Genomic DNA, 23956 nt, shown 5'->3' with positions numbered 1-23956 from the left:
AAGCAGCTACCTAGGGAAACTCAGACTAAGTTCTGTTTGTGACTTACAATTAAAAGAGTTCTTGGTCAAACCTGGTGTGCATTGGTTTGATCAACTACTACTGAGTCCTTCCAAATACTTTTTATTCCATCCAGTTGCTTGGAAAACAATCTCACCAATTCAGAAGCTCAGTTATCCCCTCCAGAACAAATATTTAATTCGTGTGCCTCACGTAAGGTACAGGCGACAAAGTTATTTCATTCAAAGTAAGTTGGTTTCTTGAATCTGAGAGGACGTTCTTCACTGTTTGCCCACACCCCCACCCCAATACATTTCCTTGAAAAAAACAAAACAAAAAAAACAAAACAAAAAACTAAACATGGAAATGGAAACTATGTTTAAGATGGGAGAGAGAGTTACCTCAACGTTTCCAGTTGCCAGATACAAAGCCCCCAAGTTGGTCCAGGCAACAACATTCTAAACAGAACAAATAGAAGTTAAAACCAATGTATTATTACCACATTCAAAAATAACACTGCATCGGGGAAAAAAGGTTTTAAATGCCCACTTGAAACAGATGGCAGCTGCCTACAGCACTTACGATTTGCTCAGCTTGAACAGATTTGATGAACGAATGTTGAGCAAGAGCATAATTCCCAATAGCTGAAGAGGGGGAAAAAGAAAAAAGGAGAGCTAGAGCTAACTGGATTTCATAAACACCATTAGTCAAGTTGCTTTCTAATTTAGGATATTATGGAGCTAGGGGTTTCACTGAAGACTTACCACTACAGGAAGCAACCACACCAAGTGCATTCCAATAAAGATGATTTTTGCTGTGAAGCCTCACAGCTTTTTTGAGACACTGGAAGAAAATCAAATGTGGATTATATCACTGGAAGAGTAAAAATTAAGACTTCATGCACTTACTTATTCAGAGATGTAGGTTTTATTGAGGACAGAGAATGAAGACAAGCATCAACACCAACTTAAATTTTAAAGAATGTAACAGGAAAAACAGGCAATACCTGTAAAGACTTCTCTAGCAGTTCACTGATCTCATTCATGTCAGTGCCCACTGCTGTGAGGTGCTCTGCTTGTCGATAATAATTTATTCCAAGATCACACCATATGCTAGGCAAATGCATCAATTTTAAAGCTTTGCTGTAACACCTACAGAAACATGAGTCACAGAAACATTATTCCAAGCCTCTTTGAAGAAGAGAAGAGCAGAAAGCTGAAAAAACATTCAAAAGAGTGGTTAAAAACCTAAACCAAGCAAACACACATAAATACAAACAAAACCAGAGAAGAATGGAAAGCAAACAACTAACTGATTTTCATTCAGACAGTTATCTTCACAGAATCTACCCTGGTCTAAAGGCAGCCTGTAGTGCCCACCACTTGTGAAGCCTCAGATGTGCAATCAAAGCTGTGTCAGTTGCAATATGTACGCTTTTAATTAAAACAAACATCAGTCACTTTTACAGTTAATCAGACTTCCCTAGGAAGTATTTGACTTCATGTATCATGGCTGAGATTTACCAAGTAGTTGCATTTCCTGCCTAACACATCCAACAGCACAAAGCTCAGAGGAGGTCACAGAGGAGGCTACAGCAATACTACAAATATTTTCTACGATATGAGCTTCCAGGGCCAGAAACAAGGAATTCCCTCTTCCAATGTACTCTAGACCCCATACCTAGGGCAAGAATTGATGACAATTTTATAAGAAAGAAATACAGACAGAAAGCTTAAAGTATTATCTTGGACTTCAGTAGTCCTGAGAGAATTAGTTAGCAATGACTGCAATCACTTCATTTAAAAAGGTGCGATTTGTTGATGACAGGCAAGATGTAGTCATGCTTTGGAGACAGAAACAAGGAGAAGAGCAGGTACTAGACGAAGTGTTGACCATCACTGTGGCAATCCAGGAAACACATTCTGAAATGAGCAGTGTAATCTGGAAGAAGCATGAGACCCCACTTACCACCTCACTATTTTTTTCTCAATATGCATGTGTTGACAGATCAGCATGTCTTTTCTAGAAATGGTCTAGAATACTTGATACTCTACAGAGACTCAAGCTGCACAGAAGCTCTTGATAATAGAAAATTATTACCTTCCTCCCAGACTGAGCAGCTCACTTTTCTTCAGTGTCTGTTTGCCTACATTTTTGCCCAGAAGGGATCCTAAAACTTGAATATTCACTTTGGCTGATGAAATAACATGCACACTAGTACAGGTATCTCCAAGCAGTTTCCAGAGGCAAGATACATCAGGACGGTGCTTTGTTGCCCTGTTGATACAGAAACCCCACACAACACTCAATCAGACGCTTCACTATCCTTTTCTGAAAGAAAGTTCACCACTTTGAAGAGCGGCACAAACTCAAAGGTAATTAATCAATGAGCTATTTGATTATTTTTTTTTAATTCAAGTTTTCTTCCTATTCAAGCTATAGGTCTAAAAGGTCAAAAATAACCAAAAAAAGATAAACTACAAAATGCCAGTGTATCCCAGCTTCCTTGGGACGAAGAGTTAGCTCTGAAAATTAGCCATTATCTATCAACACGTCAGCTGACTACTCCTACTCTTGCATTTCAGAGCAGTACCATGTTATATTACGAGACATGACTCATCTGCAGAAGCCTGATGGACCTTCTCCTACACCTGCAGCTCTCCCAAGGTTTAATTTTGTATGAAATGTAAAACAAAAAGATTGAAGAACAGAAGGAACAAATTCCTCTCATCCATCGTTTTTGTTAGAAATCCCCTCCTCCCAGCCCCATACACACAGGAGGACTACTGGAGAGAACTGTGTGTCATTTCACACTTGTGTTATAATCAAATGACTCCCTCTCTTTAAACAGAAAAAACGCCAAAACTGTTTAATTACCATTCACTTAAGCAGCCTAAGTCCAGAATGTATTGTTCAAACCATCTTCAATAGGCACATTCCTCCTTCTAGATTAGAAGCCTGGTCCATTCAACTTATTTTAACTGGAAAACCTCAAACACTTAACTCTTATTCCTCTGCCCGTTAACCCACAATCCCAGTGGAAATTAAATAACTGAATATTTAGTACTAACCTTGTAAAAAATTCAAGAGCCTGCTCTATGTAATCCATGGCCTTCTTATCAAAATAGTTATCAAGGGCTGATCTTGCCAGCAAGAGATAGCACTCACCAAGTCCTGAAAATAAAAGAAAATATTGTCTATGAAAGCTTTTATGATACGCTTGATGCAGGAGGTGGGGTGGAAGGGTGGAAGCCTGCTCAGTGTTCTGCTTGATATAAAGATTTATACCCTGCACAGCTTATGCCAAAATCAAAAGACCCACAGTACTCAAAACAGAGACTTTGCTTTTAACCTGTCCTGTCAAGTCTGAACTGTAGAATAATTTGAATATTAAAATAAGCCTATTATTAAGCAGGGCTTACACAGCATTGAGGGTGTCTCTCCAACATGCCCCCCTCACCTGGTAGGCTGGGGGTGGGCAAGATCTTGGGAGGGGACATAGCCAGGAAAGCTGACCCAAGCTGACCAAAGGAATGGTCTTTGGTCATACAATGTCTGCTCAGCAATAAGAGCCAAGAAAAAGGAGGAAGGGGGTGGCATTAATTATTATAACGTTTATCTTCTGGAGCAACTACTAGGCATACAGAAGCCCTGCTTCCTGGGAACTGGCTGAACACCGACTGCTGGGGAAGTAGACAATAAATCTTTTTTTCCTTTGCTCCCATGCACTGCCTTTGCTTTTGCTTTATTAAACTGCATTTATCTTGACTCATGCTTTTTTTCAATCTCATTTTCTCCCCTGCCCCTATACTGCTGAGGAGGGGAGTGACAGAGCAGCTGGCGGGCACCTGGCGTCCAGCCAGGGTCAACCCGCCACCTACGGAAACAAATCCAGCTGTTGAAAAGGAACTACATCTAATGCCACAACTTCTAGTGTTCTGGAGCCAACAAGGTAACCGCTTGGTTTACAGGCTTGCTGGCACCAGCAGTGATTCTGTCTGGCAGTAAGTCACTGGCTATGAGTAACATTCATTTTCAGTATTATTTTCACTGTTCTGAGGCTACCTTCCTCATGCTATCGTACCCTGTACCTATATGAAACTACTAAGCGCAGTAGTCATGTTTTGCAAGCATTTTTATCTTGCCCCCACAGGTTCTTGTCTTGACCACACAGAAGTCCCAAGATCATGAGCTTCTCAGAAGGCAGGGAGCTCTGTAATCTAAAACCAAAACTGATTTTATTGTTAAATTATACTTAAAAAGATATGCTGGAGCAGAGGCAGAATAAACATACCATGTAGTAACACAGGAATAAAACACATTGAAAAGATACATTCACGTAACATCAGTATAGTGATTCTCTCACCTACTAGGAGACTGTCCTTCCAACAAATTAATTCAGAAACTAACTGATCAGAACTGTACCAAAAGAACACTGCTGTATGTTTCAGAGAGTTTTAAGAAGGCCCACAAAAGACAGCCCACCAGACTAAACATTGAACTGTCTCCATGAAGGTGAAGACTGTTTTGAGACATTTGAGATCTCCAGCAGGATCTGGAGCTACCAATTCAGAGATTAGGATGAGACAGATTACAAGAGAGAATTTAGGAGACTGGTTAAGTACACAGGGGGGAAAAACCTTGATATCATCCTCTCTAAGCATTTTATTCCAGGTAACACTGTCATCTGTTACCTACAGACACTAAAAAAAGCCATAGACACATGCACACTCCTATACAACACCTTTGCAAACTGCTCCTGCAGTCAGTCAGCTGTTGCCTTCTTCCCTGACAGCTAGTAAAACTGCCTATCTGCAATACCAACTCCAACTCCATCATGGAGCTTTTGCCACGTCGCTTTAGTCTGGCAAACCAAGCAACAAAATTATAAAGACGGAGGTAGAGGGACAACCACCCTGTGTCCCTTTCAGATGAAAAACTTACTGTTGCAATAGTAACCCAACACTTCTGACTTACAAGAATCAGCTTACACTTACCCAAAAATCAAAAGGCCTTACAACAAAAGAAGCCTCTATAACTCAAAAATTCATACCAGTACCAAGCAGCAACTACTTCAGACGGATGTATGGGGTGAAAATGATTGAAGACTAAGTAGCAGGGAGAACGTGAACTGAACAGTTATTTATCGGCTATCAAAATTTTATACACTCCCAGTATTATTTATATCTCTTGAGACTCACAGTTCCATCACCAGAAAGGAGTTCCAGTTCCCTCATTTCTCTCTGCTCCCCGCTATATACTTAAGACCTTTACCTATCACCATCTCTAACACTTGTGAGACCTCTCAGGATACTCTACCGCTATTTTTCACCATTTGAAGAAGCTCAGAGGGGTCCGAATCACAAGAGCTAACACAAAAAGTGAGGAACGCATGGTCAAGAGGAGCATAAAATTAGTATAGCCCACCTCTTTGAAACGGCACCCTGACTCCATTGCCTGTTGAGCGTTTGACTGCTTAGGTGAAACTGCAGCACTGTTAGCTGGCTTCCTCTATCTAGCCTCGATTTTTCTACCCATTTGGCCTGGCAGCTACACAAGAATTACTACCTTTCATACTTAATTGAAAGAGTAATAATCTCTCCCATGCATCATGATTTAACAGCTCTTCACATATTTGCAGGCTACTACACTCTAGCTTTCACGCAGGGGATCGCAGTGCTCTACATACTCAAAATCCAACCCTATCCTTCCATGCAGGCAAACCTCAGTACAACAAGAACCTCTCCACAAGACTGAAGCACTACAGTGTGTAGAGGGAGAAAGAGTTAACACTGTCAAATTCAGACATATTACCTTTCAGTGCAGGCACATAATCTTCAGTCTTCTTTAAGATTTGTTCATAGGTAGCTATAGCATTTTCATATTTGCCTAGAATCTGCTCAACTGCTGCAGCTCTGTAAATGCTGTACACGAGTTCTGGGTTCAGCTCACTTGCTTTCCTGAAGGATTTTAGAGCTGTTGAATAGCTACCTCTGCTCAAGTAAGCCTCCCCTAGAACCTCCCAGCAGTTGGAATCCTTTGGATCAGCTCTGACAGCTGCCTGCAAACTGAAGATATCAAGACATAAATTTACTTAAATAAAAGGAGATACAAGTTAACATAAATTATTTCCTTGCATTATATATTCTCAGGACACAAACACACAATTATATGGAACTTTTAAACACAGCATAGTAGTGTTTTCATCTTCAGAGCACATTATACAAGTTTAGCTGTTGTACCTAATCCTGGCTCATTATTCAGTGCTATACTGTGCTTGTCTATGACAAGCCTGTCATCAGGCTTGTTCACACAGAGCACTGCTATGCTGAAAAGACTACTTTGTGCTAATTCTGGAACCGAAGATAGAGCAGCTTGCTCAGACCCATTTCTCATTGTTTAGTACAAGCCATCCTATTATCAGCTAACTTATTTTCAAAACTTGCTAAGATCAGAGACCATCTTATTGGGATTTATAGAAAATGTTTTAAACCAACCACTAATTCTCTTACTCAGCCACTGCTTGTGACGGCCGATCAGTTCTCAGGTAGTAAAGTCCACGATGAAGCCAGGCCCATTTTGCTGTACCAGTTCTCGCTTTTTCCGTCACCTCATTCAGGATTGACAGAGCAGTGTCCTAACAAAACACCAAAAATAGCAGGTTAGTAAACACATGTATATGTAAAGAACAAAGTTCTTGTTAAAGAAGAATACTCCTAATCCAGCAAATCATTAAACTAAACTGTTAATTACTGTAATGAAGAAATGTTACAGGGGCTTTTTAAAGCTGGTAGGCTAAGTGGCAGATTAGAGGAGGAAATTGTCACATCCAGAGGCGCTACTATGTTTTATGTACGTGTCTTTGCAAATAGACAGTAGCTTCCTGCAGTTTTGTAATTATTTTTGTAACTATTTTTCTTTTAAACTAGAGAAGGATATAAGTATTTACAGGAAGTCAGATACTTAGACTGACTTTCCAGATGTGCAAATGCAGTCTGTCTAAGTATGGGTTGCTTTCTTGCTCTGTAATCATAGAAACATAGAATAGTTTTGGTTGGAAGAGACCTTCAAGATCATCAAGTCCAACCTTTGCCCCAGCTCTACCAACACCACTAAACCATGGCCCTAAGTACAACATCTACCCATCTCTTAAACACTTCCAGGGATGGTGACTCCACCACCTCCCTGGGCAGCCTGTTCCAATCCCTGACAACTGCTTCAGTAAAGAAATTCCTCCTAATATCCAGCCTGAACCTCCCCTGGTGCAGCTTAAGGCCATTTCCCCTTGTTCTATCGCTTGTTAATTGGGAGAACAGACTGACCCCTGCCTCGCTACAACCTCCTTTCAGGCAGGTGCAGAGAGCGATGAGGTCTCCCCTCAGCCTCCTCTTCTCCAGGCTGAACAGCCCCAGGTCCCTCAGCCGTTCCTCATATGAGACATGCTCCAAATCCTTCACTAGCTTGGTAGCCCGCCTTGGCACCCTCTCCAGTACCTCAATGTCCTTCTTGTAGAGAGGGGCCCAAAACCGAACACAGTATTCGAGATGGGGCCTCACCAAAGCCGAGTACAAGGGAATGATCGCCTCCCTACTCCTGCTGACAGCACTATTCCTCATACAGGCCAGGATAATAGTACAGGCTAAGAACTTTGTATTACAAGGCTATATATTTTTTAAATGTTCTGATGACTTTGTATGCTTTTCCAGAAAGCAGCAAGGCAGAGGATGGAGAAAAGATGTGGCACAAGTCAAATATGAAAAAAAAAAACCCTAATTTTCCCTTCACGTTCCCTACCGAAAAAGTCCTTCATCTAAACCACATATGTGATGACTACAATGCTAATGCTTGGTTCCTCTACTCTTCTCCCCAGACAGATTTAACTTGGAACTGGTGCAGGTCCAACATGAAAGCTGCTAAGCAGTAACAGAACATCTGTTTTCAGATCTTATTCTCAAATACAGAGGAAACCTAAAGTGATTCCTCAAAGAGCAGGATGAACGGAAAAACAAAAGAGCAGTAATCCGAAGCCCTGAATGTACAATACCATGTCTCCCAGTTCCACACTTAAGTCTACAGCTGCTGTTCCAGATTCTTCATCGGTCCCATCCAGTTCAAAAGCCTTTTTATAGCAACCACGAGCTCTACTTTTGTCTCCAGCAATGTCTCTGTAGTAGTTACCTAAATAATAAAAGACACTTCCCAAGTAGTTGTCCAATTTTGCAGCCTATAAGGAAAGATGAATACAATATAAGACAGCATTTTAAAGGATTATACTGACGGACAGGTCCACTGATAACTACTTGTTCAACCTCTGCTTATCAACCTATTTAAGCCCCTTCTGTGATACCTCTGTGTAGCCAAACTTTAAGATTTCAGAGATTACTTAAGCTTTAAATATTTGCAGCATTTGCTTGCTACAAACCTCATGACACAAAGCATTTTGTACATGAAGTACTAACAAGCTACATCCCAACATTTTCGTATTCTACTCCGTTTCAACTATTATGCGCATATTCTCACCATATTACATCACGATTAACTCCAGACTTTTCCAAAGTGTAAGTTCCTTTTTAGATACACTTGGCAGATTTGTTTATACTTAAGAAACCCGCAGCCCCCAAGCAGCAGGAAACAGCTTTGACAATAATAATAATAATAATAATAATAATAAAAAAAAAGCTCACATAAAATGGTTTAGAACGAAACAGATTGTTCACTTCAACTACAGTCTCCAGCATACTCTGCTTTACTGAAGTGCAAACAGTAGGCCATGACTTGAGTTGCCAACACCTATCATCAAGTTATATGGTGAGTCTGACTTTACAATTTCTAGAGTCATATTTTGTATACTTCCCTGTTCCCAATAAAGACGTAAGATTAAATCTTTTGGATTCACATTCTTCCCTATGTTCAGAGAAAAAACCACAATGACCAAAAACCCAAAGATCAGGAAAAGTGTATAAATTGTGGGATTTTGTAGACTTACTTCCTTGGACAGACATTGAAACCTCTAAGACCATTCTCATCTTTTTTCCTTCCTCCCTTTTTTTCCAATTTGAATTTTGCCCTCCCCATTTCAAAATGTCTTCAAAGACCAACTCCAGTCATCTAGAGGCCTCAACTTTACAGCCCTCAAGGAGAGAGGACTGAGAGAATCGCCACCACCTTTGGCTAAATCAAAGGCCTTAGGAATTACGTGAAAAGAGAAAAACAAAAGCAGGAAGATTCCAGGTAACAGCACAGCTCCCTGCAATGCCTTTTTGCACAGCTGAACTTGGTTTACAGGCTCTGGAGGCTTGTAAACAGTAACAAGCAGAATATTCAAGTCTGTCATTCCAGTCAGTGTAATTTTGCATATTTGGCTTCTGATATAGGAAAATACTAATTCTACACAAATAGTTAAAGCAGCCTTTACCTTCAAGAACTGAGTGAGTGCTTTTCCTTTGTCTTTTTTGGTCTCATCACTCATGAACCAGTACGTGAGCCCCAGGTACTGATGATACTCTGCAGCTTCGGCCTTTCTTTCAATAGCATTTAGAAAACTAAATAAAAGGAACAGAGGTCAGATCAGACAAATTCTCAAAAGCTACAAAATACTATATTCTATTCCCCTCTTACATTTCCCTGTTAGAGGAATGGAAAAAAAAGTATCTACCTTCTTTCTGCCTGTTCATAGTTCTTTTGGGAATAATGGATGAAACCCTCCAGAGCATGGGACTCAGCCAGATCAGGATGGGACAACAGAAGTTCTTGTGAGATCTGCAAAACGATGTCATTTTTCCCTAGTTATTTCCTCTATGAAACCAGGAATCCTACTTAGTGAACAGGAATGACAATACAGCACTGACCTTTGAAGCTTGATCCACTAAACCTTTGTTCAGATAAGCCCGGCCTTTGATAGCTAAAACCACTGGATCACTGCTTGCATTCACAATCTAGAAAACCAAGTGATAGACATGACCAAGTTATTCTCTCCCCAGATCAAGAAATAAAAGATGTCAAAAGGAGACAGACTGCATGAAGGTAAAGATGAGAAAACATTTAGATAGAAAGGCTTGAGAAGCCTTAGACAGAGTCATTTTCATGAAGAACAGGTGAAAGATTGTAGAGAGTAACGACAAAGTCCAAACAGCAAAGAATGAATATGTGAGGCAAGAAAGGGGAAGCAACTTCTGCTTAAAGCTTAACCACTCTACCTTAAAATAACATGCTCTTGTTTATGACTAAGGACAAGTGAATGAAGGACATAGGGAGTTATAAAAATAACTCAAATTAAGATGATCAACAGCCATAGAACTAGCAAGAACGCAGCAGCACCAGACAAGGTCAAAAGTGACAACTTCCAAAATTAGAATCATGAGTGAAAAAAAGAGTTGTAGCAAAGCTTGAAAAAACAGAGAAGGAAGCAGTATTTGGATTCCGCCATAGTTGGTAGGAGTTGTCTAAACCGCACAGAACGCAAAGAGGAAGCAAGGTGAGAAATACACAGCTTGGGGTTTTAGTACAGAAAGACGAGAGCACTTTTTAGAGAAAAAAAAAAAACAAACCAAACCAAACCATTTTAGACAATGAAAATACCTGCTCAAGTGCTTTAATAGCTTCTTCTGCAGCATCAGCATCAGCTATTTTTATCAAAGCCTCTGCTTTCAATTGAAGGATAAGATTCTTCCACTGAAGACTAGGACCCTCAGGAGTTCCAAGAGCCTCAAGAGCTGTTGACAAGAGAAAAGTTTCATCAAGTAAAAGTAGAAAAAGTAACTACAAAGAGGACCACTGTTCCCAATATTTTTAAAATCTTGTTAATCACAATTTTTCAATCTAATAGAGCACCACTTAATAGAACAATTTTTTGACTGCTCTCCCCCACGTTGAAGAGATGTTCTGTACAATTTCTATCCATTCAAGTTTATAAGTTAATTTTAGAAAGCTCCTCTCGGAGACGTGGAGAGCCTGATTGCTTTCTAGCTGCTGGCCTTATAAATGGAATGTGATGTTTTTCTGATCTATGTTCTGAAGAAACAATGACCTTTCAATAAACAAGCTGTTTCACACTTCAGTGTTTAAAGAAAAAAAGTGTTACTGAAACCAGGGGTTTAGTCTGTGCCTATGCAAAGGTAATATTGTACCTTTCTGTGCAGTACTGGTAACTTCTTCAATACACAGTATAATGTCACTCAGAGAATGAGGGCATCTGTTGCATTCTCCAAAGGCAAGAACTTTCTGAATAACTCAATTGACTACATTTATTTTCACATACAATGAAGTTTTGTCTGACTTCATACGGCCAGTAAGACAAGGCAAGCATAAAGCAATCTTTCCCCAGAATTCTCTCCAACTTCCCACATATTCTTTGGACTCAAGGAAACTTTTTGCATTCTTTTAGCAGGGCACGATAGCTTAACAGACACCTTGCATTGAGAAATAAAACTTAGTGTGTTTGTTCTGAGCCTACCAGCTTTTAGTTTCACTTGGTACTAACTAGACCTCACAAAGGAAAACAAAACACTTGATCCTTATTTATCTTCCACTTCACTTACAACTTCACATATTTGAAAATCATCTTTTCTCCAGACTTCACAGGCTATTTACTTGTTCTCATATGCTGCATTTTCCATAAATTCCAGACATATTAGTCTATTAACTTCTACTATTATTTTCTTTTTGAGAAAAGGTGGATGGGTACCAAAATTGCACACAGATTTCACCATGCTGCTAAAGTTCCCAAAGCAACTGCATGTTGGTGCTCTGTTTCAATAACCATTCCCTTCCTTGTAATTCCTAGTATTTGACCTGAATGTAAAGCGTAGAAGGGGAAGGAAACAGCATTATTTTTTCCATAGAAAATTAAGACCTTCCTGGTCTCTACTTCAACAAGACTGTAGGACAGATTTGTGGGAACAGTTCTTCCCACAACTGTATGATTTTGCATTTAAGACTATGGAATTTTATTTATTATTTTAACACCTCATTACCCACTCTGGTAACCTCCTCTTAGAATTCTGCAGTCTGCTTTGAACAGCAGCAAACTTTATAACCTTATTACTCAACACTCATAAACGACTAGGAAAGTGGATGACCAATATCGGTATGGGTAAAAATGTCAGGGACATCTCCTTCTGGCCAGTAATTCCTCCTTCTAGACGTTACTACTACACTGTGCTCTAGCTTTTGACTTATTTAAAACTGACAAAAACCACTCAATGCTACAACTCTACTTCTTAACCCAAGGCTGCTTAGTTTTCAACAGACTTGTATGAGACCTTATCAGTTACCACCTGGAAATCAGAGTAGACTATACCATATCCCTCTTACCCATCTGCTCATAAACTCCTTCAAGGATTCTAAAATAACAATTTACTTTACAAAAGCCATACGCTCTATCCTTAAGAACAATTTTTCTACACGTATTCTCTAACTCTGTCCTTCCAGCTTTAACTAATTTAACCACTAAACATACCAGCCGGTTTCCCCGATCTTTTGTAGAATCCTTTTTAAAAGTTAGGGTCACGCTATTTACCTCAAAGGATTTGGGTGCCAAGTCAGTTTAAGCAAGTAGTTACATAAACCACTTAGTACTTTAGCAATTTCATTTTTATGTTCCTTGGTCAATTCCTACGTCAATCTCATAGTTCCTTAACGCTAATTTTTCTTGCCTTGTTTTACAGCAACTTCTATTAATGCGATAATCACAGACAAGTTGTTTGATGAATCCCCTGAAAAGAAGGGCCATGATGTAGAATTCACTCTGAGCTCTTCTGCACGGAACACAGATGGGAAAAGAAACACCTCATTTTCATTCTTTCTACAATAAATTTCTTTCTACCTACTTTGTTCTGTTTTCACATTTCCTCTGCCCAAATTTATAGGCCTTTTGAATCTTCCTCGCTGGCAAGTACTTCCCCTTGCTTTTAATAATTTCCCATGACTGTTTAGTCAGGTGTGCACACTTCTACATCTTGAAGTTTTTCTTGAGAAGTTTTTATTGCATTTGTCCCTGTCAGAAAAAAGTCCACTTTGGCTGCCCCTTCATTTATAATCATTAGAAAATGGCTCTATTCAGATTAGATAAGCATCACTAAGCCATAATAACTGCCCTCATTCCCATCTAGCACAGATTAAGATCTAAACTCAGTGACGTTTCTTAAGATGCAGTTGTAATATGCAAAACATCTGCATTTTATATTAAACTGATTAAAATCTTATCTTTTAAGCCTAAATCCCAAGTCTACCAGACTAAAAATTTTTGACACCTGCCTTTGTGGTTTCGGGCAATTATCTGCCCGAGTTGATCAACCAGCAGCTGAAGAAGCACATCAGAACAGGAAAACCTTCTAAATATTAACGATCAGACAGCTTTCTGGTTCTGATTACCCAAGTATTTTCTCTTTTCCTGAGACTAAGCAGCATGAGGTGCTGTCATAAATGAAGAGAAGAAGGGGACACCAGCAAAAGTCGTGAGACTGCAAAAAACAAGGGCCAATGACTGCTGCTAACTCAGACCTACCATGCACATTGGCTGGACTACATAAAGTGGTGTACCCCTGCAGCTGCTCTTCCAATTAGCAGGCAGTTACCTTGATTGCAGGACAGGACAGCATTCCTCTGTTTGTGAATTTTCATCTGTGCCTCTGCCAAATAACGCCATGCTGCTGGACACTGGCTAGTCTTCTGCAAACCTAATAAAACAAGAGTTTAAAAAAGGCGCTAAAAAAAGTTGCATAGGGCTGCAAATACACTGCAGTTAGCAGACACAGTATTGCCATACAATGCCATCAAAAACATGTTATCAATCAGTAAGACTTGCAGTTAATTTTTCCTTTGACTCTTATTTTCAAGTGTTGTAGACCTAGAGGTCTCCACGCAGTAAGGCAAAGATTAAGAAGCACATAAGTTTCTGTTAGGCTTAATTTTGCATATAATGTTACATATACAGAAAAGAAAAAGGGGAAAAAGTGAGGAAACACACATCACTGGCTTAACGTACACTTTTCTTTCAAAAGGAAAAAAGTCCTTCATTTTGATCAGACATTAATGTCAGCAGCCTGTAGACCACTTTGTAAAGTTTTTCTTGGAAACCAGAAAAGGCCTGTAGAACTTCAAGAGAGCAAAAAAATGCTATCAGGAGTGTTTCACTGAAACTTCCTGATAAACACCTTAATTAAAGATTCAGTAATAAAACTCAATTTGAGTCTTCTGATGCATATTTATATTAATACTAAACAATGCCTTGAAGCTTCAATGCCTAAAATGCAAACACTTGGCTTACTCAGAAAGACGTTATTTCCAAGCTTTATACATTTACACGTTATACCAAGAGCCTTGCCCTTTGCACTCTCCCCTTCATGAGCAGAGAACTACACATAAAAGTAGAAACAAGTAAGTGAAATTATCTGATTGATGTTCTGGTGAAACACTGGTATAGGCTGCCCAGAGCGGTGGTAGAAGCCCCATCCCTGGAAACACTCAAGGTCGGGTTGGATGGGGCTCTGAGCACCCTGATCCAGCTAAAGCTGTCCCTGCTCACTGCAGGGGGTTGGGCTAGCGAACACTTAAGGGTCCCTTCCAACCCAAACCATTCTACGATCTTTTGTCAAAAACATGTTATATGTTTTGTCAAAACATCCAACGGCATTTCAGCCAGAAGAATTTGCTTTGCATGGAAGACTTTTTCCTCTTAAGCACCTGAAATTTCTATATGGGATTTTAGGCAAGACATGTTATTTCACGGTGTGTAAGCTACTGTAGAATGTTGTAGAATATTCCAAAATCCAGTTTCAGAAACAATCTTATTCTAAACCTGGGTGAAAGGATGCAGCACATCTCAGCATAACCTGACTGACTTCTGATCGCTCGGATGCCAAATGTTTATTTACCCAGCATTCTCAACAAGTTGTTTTGAATTTTCCATGGCCAGCACAGTGAGACTGGAGAGTCCTATCTTCCCACTAGCATACTTACGAACCATTTTCAAGGAGCTTTGCCATTTCAATACGAGCAAGATAATTACAGACTAGTTAGCCAACTCTTCAGCAAATCTGGCTACTGTAAAAAAAAAATCCTTCCATATTTCTCTTTAGATACATTGAGTAAACACTAGTATTGGGTAAGTGTCACAGAGGTCTTAAAATGATGTAACTTTAAAAGGAAGTCATCTTTGCTCAGGTATAGAAATGCAGTGACTAGATTGGAGGAGCTGCATTACATTTAATTCAGAAATTCCACATTTCTTCATTAACTGCTATTGCCGTAGTTACTGTTTCATCTAGGTATTTCCCCAATAACAGTCAGATTAAAAAAAAGTTTAAAATTGATCACACTGAAATACTACAGAGCTGACTATGACAGCAATGACAGACTTCAGAGATGTTATACTTAAAGCTGTATTTAAAGAAATTTCAATGTCCAGTCAGAGAAAGTGTTGAGTATTCTTTGCAAATCTAGGTGGTCTTAGCACTGGCAAAGTACTATGCAAGTGTAAGATTCCCAAAATATCCAGCATAAACCAGCTGGCATTCAAGTTATAGAGTACTTACACCTCGTATTGCACACTTACCTTCAGTAAGACTCTTAATAGCCTCCTTGTATTTCTTTTCTTGGAGGCATTTTATACCAAAACCAATGATGGCTGGACCACTGCTTGCATCCATCTCCAAAAGCCTAGAAAAACAGTGCAGGGCCTCTTCTGAGAAAGTACCTGGTTTCCAAAAAAGAAATATTTTATAGAGTTTTAGATTAAAAAAAATGCAACAGCATACCTTATCTACATAATTATGACCCATATCCTCTGAGCTCAAAGTAATGAATTTATTACCTAAATTTTTTCCAAAGGTACCGCATACTTATTGGTCTCCAACCCCAAAAACAAACCCAAAGAACAAGCAGAAACCTAAACACCCAGTATGACCAAACAAAACAAACTGTCAGTCTGAAACCTGAATTTTTAACACTCGTGTTAAATTACTACAGGCATACATCCTTTATCAACGCCTTCATATGCTTTTCATGTAAGCCTAACTGAACGACCACATGCCAAAATCTGCCACGAATCAAAATAATTTCCTTCCAGAGCAGACCTTGTGTACCTACAAATTTGCTGTGATGACCCTGCTGAAACAGTCTTGCTTTGAAAACATAATTTAATGTTTTGGTTAATTTTAACTGATGCCACTAACTTCTTACGCTTGTGTTCAGCTGTGACCGTAGACTTCGGAGTCCTTGCTTAAAGCAACTGTTGTGACTTACAGCAGCAGTCTCTGAACTACTATTTTCTCTAAAAAATTATGGACTCATTTGACGTAAAGCTTGCGTTTGATTTGCATTTGGTAAAGGTGACCAACAACGCATCTCAGTTACACGCCCACAAGTTTGGGGCATGAAGGACTATGACATGGTTGGAATGTCTCAGATATAAACAAACAACCTTACTAAAACCTAAGCATCATCCTCCTCATCCCAAGATGGCTGTGGGATGGTGAGATGTTGTCAGAGCATTAGTATATAAGAACTGTGCCAACCAGATGCTCCTTTTCCTTTGAAAATTAGTTTCTGCATATTTCTCCAAACTGTAAAGCATTCTCATAGGGAAATGAGAGCCTGGGCCTCATCTGTCTTCATCCTCTCAAATCAAAGTGAAAAATTCTCTGTTTTATGTTGCTACATTATTCCACGAAGCCTACCTTCAAAACTGGAAAAGGCATTCTTCTACCTAAGCTGAAAGTTAATTCTCTTTATATAAACCAGAGGAATTTTTTTCCTGGCTATTTCCTCTATTTTCCTGATTATCCCTCAAAAAAAAAAAAAAAAAAGTCAACTGCTGCTGCCTTAACAATAAAATTAAAGACCAAAATTTTGTAGTTATCTTTGAAAATCCTGAGCAAGTGTCCAACACTGTTGCAATGCTGTTTAGTGAACTACTGAAAATACCAATGGTAGGCTTTCAGATCCCTGCACTATTGAACACACCATGGTTGTTGGGTTTTTTTTCTCAGAGATTCTCTCTTTTTCTACTTAGAACAAAATCTAAACAGATCTGTTTATTCCCTATTCACCAGGCATTCTTTTGAAGAAAGTTTCACAAACGTTTGGTGTTTTTTTTTTGCCAAGGGAGGTTTTCTGTGTCAGAACAACCTTAGTGTAGCCTGTCCTCAGCCTCACAGCACTGGGTAACATTCTACATTCCCTCTTCTAACCTTAAGAAGCTAACTTTCATTTATCTGGAGAAGCTGGTTTCAAGTTTTGTAAGGCATTCTTTCTTTGCAAGTTTGTACATTGCCAGACTCGCAGAAGTTTTTTGCCAATTTACAGTTACCACTCAAGTTACAGAGATAGGAAATAGCAAATCATTGCACCAAACACTTTTCATTTCTAGACACACAGAAATATAACATAAAAGTAAATAGTGCACTTGCATCGGGTCACGAAGGGTAAAAACTTTTAAAAAGACTGTCACAAAACTAACTATAAAAGGAATAATTTAACCCCCAAAATGTGTAAATCCAACCTGCTCACCTGATTGAACAAAGTGCAGGCAAAGTACTTCTAAAGGGTAACTCACAGTAGGATACAAAGCCATCATATCATTACAGGCCTCTTCCAACCTAGTCGTCTCATGAGGAAACTTGAAAGGAAAAAGATAGTTATTTGTGTGAATTATCGCACATGGAATACACTACACCTATTCACTGATGAAGACAGATTAACACAACCTTACTTTTGACAAGCACCGAATAAAGTCCTTGTAAAGATTTTGGTGGTCTTCACCAGGAACAGCGTCAGCAGAGTTCACTGCATTTTCAAACGCAGTCAAAAGCTGAAATAAGAAATAATTAGGAGTGCAACAAACAATGACTCTAGAAAATGTTATCTCCACAGAAAAGACTATTTCAGTTGGAAGGGACCTACAGTGATTATGTAGTCCACCTGCCTGACCACTTGAGGGCTGATCAAAAGCTAAAGCATGTTATTAAGGGCACTGACCGAACACTCCTTCAACACCGACAGTCTTGGGGAACTGACCACCTCCCTAGGAAGTCTGCTCCAGTGTTTGGTCACCCTCTCGGTAAAGATATGTTTCCTCATGTCAAGTCCGAACCTCCCCTGACAGCTTTGAACCATTCCCAAACATCCTGTCACTGGATCCTGGGAAGAAGAACTCAGCACCTCCCTCTCTGCTTCTCATCCTCAGGAAGCCGTAGAGGGCAATGAGGTCGCCCCTCAGCCTCCTTTTCTTCAAAGCAGACAAACCCAGTGTCCTCAGCTGCTCCTCAAAGGACATGGCTTCCAGCCTTCCATAGTTAAGTAGATAGTTACATGTTATTATCTGGACTCATTAAGTTTACACTAGAACTGTGAACACAGAAAGTCACAAAGCAACTTCCTCATCGTGAAGCAGTACTCAAATAGGATTCAAAGCACGTTAATCGTCTAGTAAAAACTGAAGCAGTAATATACTGTTTCAAAACACAAGATAGGTACAAGGAAGGCAAAATTTCTAAGAACGTAGATTCTTCTTCACACCTAATCCCAACTCAAAGGAGGACTTGGTACCACAAAACCTAGGCCAGGGTCAACCCACCTCACTGTCAAAGCTTCTAAGTGATGCTTCTTGTAACATGCAGTGGTAGAACAACACATCACTGTGCTACAGTGCAAACATGGACTCCTGCAGAACTCAGGAGGCAGTTAATTAAGGAGTTCCAGCATGACTGCTTCGATTTAGGTGCTTTATTTCACCTCAGGCTGCTGCATCCTCACTGTTTTTGTCAGAAAGTAAAACCACCCACCTTTTCCTGAGAAGTTTAGTACCACTGAACATTAGTGAGACAGTCACAAGATTTGTGCGGTGTTTAGGGCTTCATTTTTAGTCTAGCTGCACTGTACATGTATAGGTATCTGGATGAGTAGGAGTGAGAAACATTACCGACTGCTCAGTCTTATTATCCTGGTTCTCTGTACTATCTTTCAGCAACTGGATCATCTTCTTCCAAAGCTGATGAAGCTCTGCCTTTTCTGCACCTTCCTCCTGTTTCACTTGTATTAGTTTCTGCCATGTTTCAGCCACCTGTCAACAGGAACAAATGAACCATGCTGTCACTCTTCAAAGAACCGGAGGTCTGATAAAAGCCTTCCAATTCCTGTCAACCCTACCACAACAGGGCAGACAACAGAGCAATGTTGAAAGTAACGACCCAGATTCACCTGCTTTCTGATTAAAGCAATGACAAGTCCCAAAGCATTGTGTGGGACCTGTCCACCTTCCAAGGTACAGTAAATAAGGGAGGCAACATCAAGAATATGAATTCTGACTCTGGTTCCTGGAGGAAATAAACATTAAAAATAGATATAAACAGTCCTCCCATAAACTCTGATGAAAAAATTGAAGCCTTGTTGGATCTACGGCACCATGAACAGAAAGAGAAGAGCAGCAGCAGTCCACATCCAAATTCCAGTGTGGAAAAAGCAACAGAACCGAAAAAGAGAAAATAGGACCCTGAAGCCTAACTTGTGGTTTCCTGTTGCACATACAGCCTTCATATTCTGAACTGTTAGCCCTGAATCTGCTTTCAGAAACTGCTATACAAAGAGGCTTTGCAGCTAATTAATGGTCTCTAGCCCGACGTGAAGTGCTATGTAAAATTTTTCATTTTCCATTGTTGGAGGAAAGTGGAGAAGATGACATGGAGTAAGACCACACACCACCTTGAAAGAAAGTAACCTTTTTCAAAGATAGAAGTGTGCAGTGTAACAGCAAAAACATGTATCTTGTACCACTACTACAGAAACTATAGACAACCATTCAGGCATTGAGCAGCTCCACCTCGTGGTAAACTGACAAGAGCCACGACTATTTCTGCAACGGTCATGCCGACACAGACTTTAGGAGCGCTAGGTGGGCTGAAGCTTGGGTTGAAGTACATGCCCCTCTAGCATGAAGTATCAGGGACAATGTAGGAAGGGATCGCTACACCAGTGAAGGGTAATCAGACACCCAGAACCGGACAAGCTAAGCAAAGGACACCTGACTCACACATACTGCATGTAAACGTGCATTTGGGATCCTGCTTGACTTCTAGAGATAAAACAGAAGAATGATGTTCCACCCTTTCAGCCTGTATATTAATATTCTTTGCCAAGTTTTGTGAGTTTAATGGATTGCATCCAAGTCTTAGGCAGTGGAAAAGAAAGGAATCTAGTTAAAAATCATTCTTCCTGGTTATGGTCCACAAGGAGATTTTCAGTAGTCTGTGGCCAAAAAAAATTGGGGATTCCTTGATGAAAAGCTTAGTTCTCATCAAATGGATATTTCTTCTTAGAAGAGAGAAAGTATAGTACTTAACCTACCTCTAAATATTTCTTTTCTTGATGATATAGTTCCACAAGCTTGTTACACACATCACACCATTTCTGCTTGTCACCCCTAGAAAGCAGAAAGAAAATCCCACACAAACAAGCTAAGTTTTCCATAAAATTGTACATTTTTCAAATTCTGACAAATAATTTTTAGTAGGTTCAGCTGCCAAACAAACATTTAGTATGAATACTACAGATCAACCTGAAGCTTTTACTCACTGATGCTTTAATTGATGAGTAAAAAAAAAAAAAAAAAGAAATATTACTTTAAGGGATTGTACTTTTCTTTTTGATCAATTTTTTAATTTAGGAAAAAAAATTGAACGCCAGCCAGCTACAGTGACAGCTGAGAGGCTGATTTGTTTAGAACTGCACCTATATGAATGAGATGACATATACTGTGTGATCTTAGAGCAGAGAAAAAATAAGCCTGCTTATTAACACAGGCAATGAACTCTCAGAGCTAAATGCTTCAAGGCAGTGAGTTGAGATAGAGGACAAAAGATAACAAATCTACAAAGTACTAACCTCAAGTACAATTACTCCAAGAGTTCTTGTCCTATTGAAAGGGATGGCATCAACAAACCTTATACAGGTACAGAAAACCTTAGTAACAAGTGCAGACCCACCAATGTGACAAGGCTTTGAAACAATAAAGCCTACCCTGTGTATCAGCAATGGCATTCACTGAACCACAAAGACTGAATTATGGTATTCAACATCCTTTACCTTTCATAGAGTTCCAAGAGCTTTTGGTAAACATCTGCTAAGTCTCCTTTGACACCTGTTTGGCTGGATTTCTCATATAAGTTTGCTAACCCCTTTAAAACAAAAAAAAAAAGTAAGTAAGATCTGATGTCAACAGTCATGTGTTATGAGAACACTGCAAGTTCTCCCTACAAAAATTATTCTATTGCCTTCAATGGGGTCAAGTGTTAATGTAGTAATCTCAGAGCAGAATCTACATTGGTATTTCTGTACTGCCTGATGAATCTACTTATTTTAAATTAAAAGCTTTCCTCAGGTTCTTAACTAATACCAACAACTATTCAAAACTTCTATGTATCCCATAATCTCGTCTGCATAATAGACAATATACAAAGCACACTAAGTCATGTGACAAAAGATCTATACTCAAGTATCACACCGTCTTGTATATTAACAGAAAGCCACAATCTGATTGCAAAACTGAGAAAATTTCGGTATACCTTGAAATCAGGCACCAACAGTTACAGTTTAACAAAGTATTTATATTGAAAATAGCAAGAACCTTACTACCTTAGAAAAATAGTGACTGTCGTTATCACAGACAGACTTAATATGCAACCTTATGCTTCAAAACTGCACGTTGTAACTATATACTGTCACAGATTGTCATGCACACACCACCTGGAACATAGCTATTTTAAATATATAGTATTGTTTTTAAGTAACAGCAACAGAATTCAGTAACAATCCATTCGATGCTGGAAGATGGAAAAATAAGCTACCAGGTGAGACAATTTCTCTCCTATGCAAGAAGCACTGTCAAATGTTTCTCAAGCTCCAAGCATCGAAATTCCTAAGCATGGACAAATCTACTGCATGTTTGAATTCATGTCCTCCCTTGCATGTTTCACTATCTAGTCTACAGAAGAAATACAAAATTAAATAAACGAAAACTAAAGTTCATCCTGCTATACAAATGCAGTGACCCACGGCTTTACTCTGAACACGCAAATAATATACAAACCTCAGCTACTCTGAAGCTTCAGTCAAACTAAGGGCCTCAAGAAAACATGATGCAAGTCTCAACTCCACTTTGTTCATATATTTAACTCCACAGCAACACTTTTCAGGGAATGAAAAAGTGGATCTGAACATTCACGTACCTGCCATGCCAGTAACTGGTTTGGTTCAAGTTCAATAGCTTTCTTGTATGCTCCTTTGGCTTGATCAGGCTGCCCTAACTCAGCAGCTGCCAGGCCAATAAACACCCAAGCATTGTAGTTATTTTTTTCTTGCTTCAGGACAGCCTAGAAATACAGAATTTTAAGTGAAACTGATGAATGAAATGCATCTTTTAGACCCATGTATTGAGTTTCACCACTCCAGTTTGGTGAATTATTCTGTATGGTAATATTAGAAGTTAACTCGTTCTTAGGAAAAGGCTAAGATTAATAACTTCGGCTTTTTATGCCAGAGAATGCTTCATATCCAAACTGTTCTGATAGTAACGCTATCTGTAGCTTAGCAGTTAAAGCACTCCTGTCGAGGTCTGGATTAGAAGTGGATTTTTATCTCTATCAGCCCAGACCAGTTCTTATTGCCACATATAAGCAAATGCAAAAGGATGGGGAATAAATGTTTACCTGTGGGCAACTAACACGAATGATCAATGAAGTTAAATCTGAAAATCAGTCTCAACTATTACGTAAACAAGGTACTCCACACTCTGCATTACTATACAGCTGTAGGAGTGTGGGAACAGAAAACAAAATGTGCAAGAAAATATTACCTTCCAAGTGAAAAATCAATTACCTTGCAATGTTTTAAGGCTTCCTTATATTCTTTATTTCGTATTGCTTCTCTAGCACTCTTTAATGCTGCCTTCACCTCCTTATTTGACATCGTGGCTACTAAGTAAAAAGGACATATAATCAGTTCTTATAAAGGATACGCTAAACTCAAAACATTGTTTATATCCTGCTGTAATTGCATAGCAAATTTTAACATGGAAACACAGTACAATATGCCAATATGCATACAGCACTAAAAACTACTGAAACAAATAATAGTTAACATTAGTTACTTATGCTTAGTTCCACACACGATTAAGTCAATATTCCAAACAGTTAAATGACACATATAGCTCCTCCATAATGAAATTTTGGTTAAGGTTTAAGATAAATTGAAATAAGAGAAGAGGTTTTATATGACAGTCACCTTAGACTCCTAGAAAGACACCCTGCATATAGTTTCTTTCAAAAGAGGGATTACTAAGCAGTCAACGGAGTTTAAGAGACATATTGCACTGGACATGTGCTCAAGGGGTTCCTAAGGGTCAGAGTTTTTCTTGTGTACTATCTACAGCAGCATCACGGCCAGCCTGTCACTCATGTTCAGGTGTTATCCACGGTGCTCCTCTCCCTTCACATGCACCTATGGCAGACCCTGCTTCTCACTACAGCTGTACAGCGAAAAAGAATAGGCATTTAAGGACACACACAGAGGCGTTCAGGCTTTTGAAGTCTGACATAATCATACACGACTTTGATGCATATGGCAAATATTTCGCCTCAAATTAACTTTAGAAACACCATAGTCAAAACTGCTTAGGCTGAGAAACCACACTGCTGGTGCAGTCACTGAAAGAGACAGAAAAAGGGACAAACCAAAGACCAAAAAAACCTTTTAGCAGCTGAGAAGCAAAAGACAAAGAATAGCTGAACCGCCTAGAGGAAAATTATTAACAAAAGGACAAAGACAGTGGATTTCAAGGAGTCCCTTGGAGCCTAAACCAAAAGAAATCTGTCAAACTTACACTGCTCAACAGCTCCTGAAGACAAATTTTCTTCCTAAGAGGGAACAGACGCCTCCATCATCACAAACACCCCCACCCCCCCCCGC

General features: G+C 39.4%; 1 protein-coding gene across 1 annotated transcript in view; it reads right to left on the bottom strand.

Moving 5' to 3' along the window:
* Positions 1-22957, bottom strand: part of SKIC3 (SKI3 subunit of superkiller complex) — a 47082-nt gene extending 24125 nt beyond the window's left edge. The window contains exons 1-22 of the mRNA XM_086479248.1: positions 22868-22957; positions 22219-22362; positions 21077-21168; positions 20339-20414; positions 18918-19058; positions 17709-17807; positions 17507-17615; positions 15552-15692; positions 13573-13674; positions 10577-10710; positions 9847-9933; positions 9654-9757; positions 9414-9540; positions 8043-8222; positions 6511-6635; positions 5813-6066; positions 3070-3172; positions 2099-2275; positions 1005-1149; positions 763-841; positions 581-642; positions 400-456 (exon numbers count right to left, since the gene is read on the bottom strand). Of these exons, the coding sequence (XP_086335374.1) occupies positions 400-456; positions 581-642; positions 763-841; positions 1005-1149; positions 2099-2275; positions 3070-3172; positions 5813-6066; positions 6511-6635; positions 8043-8222; positions 9414-9540; positions 9654-9757; positions 9847-9933; positions 10577-10710; positions 13573-13674; positions 15552-15692; positions 17507-17615; positions 17709-17807; positions 18918-19058; positions 20339-20414; positions 21077-21168; positions 22219-22362; positions 22868-22957 (2628 nt within the window). The remainder of the gene's footprint in view (positions 1-399; positions 457-580; positions 643-762; positions 842-1004; positions 1150-2098; positions 2276-3069; positions 3173-5812; positions 6067-6510; positions 6636-8042; positions 8223-9413; positions 9541-9653; positions 9758-9846; positions 9934-10576; positions 10711-13572; positions 13675-15551; positions 15693-17506; positions 17616-17708; positions 17808-18917; positions 19059-20338; positions 20415-21076; positions 21169-22218; positions 22363-22867) is intronic.
* Positions 22958-23956: the final 999 nt, after the last annotated feature.

Source organism: Leptosomus discolor, chromosome Z (assembly GCF_034619465.1).
Source record: "Leptosomus discolor isolate bLepDis1 chromosome Z, bLepDis1.hap2, whole genome shotgun sequence".
Taxonomy (NCBI): domain Eukaryota; kingdom Metazoa; phylum Chordata; class Aves; order Leptosomiformes; family Leptosomidae; genus Leptosomus; species Leptosomus discolor.
This window is presented reverse-complemented; position numbering and strand designations above follow the sequence as displayed.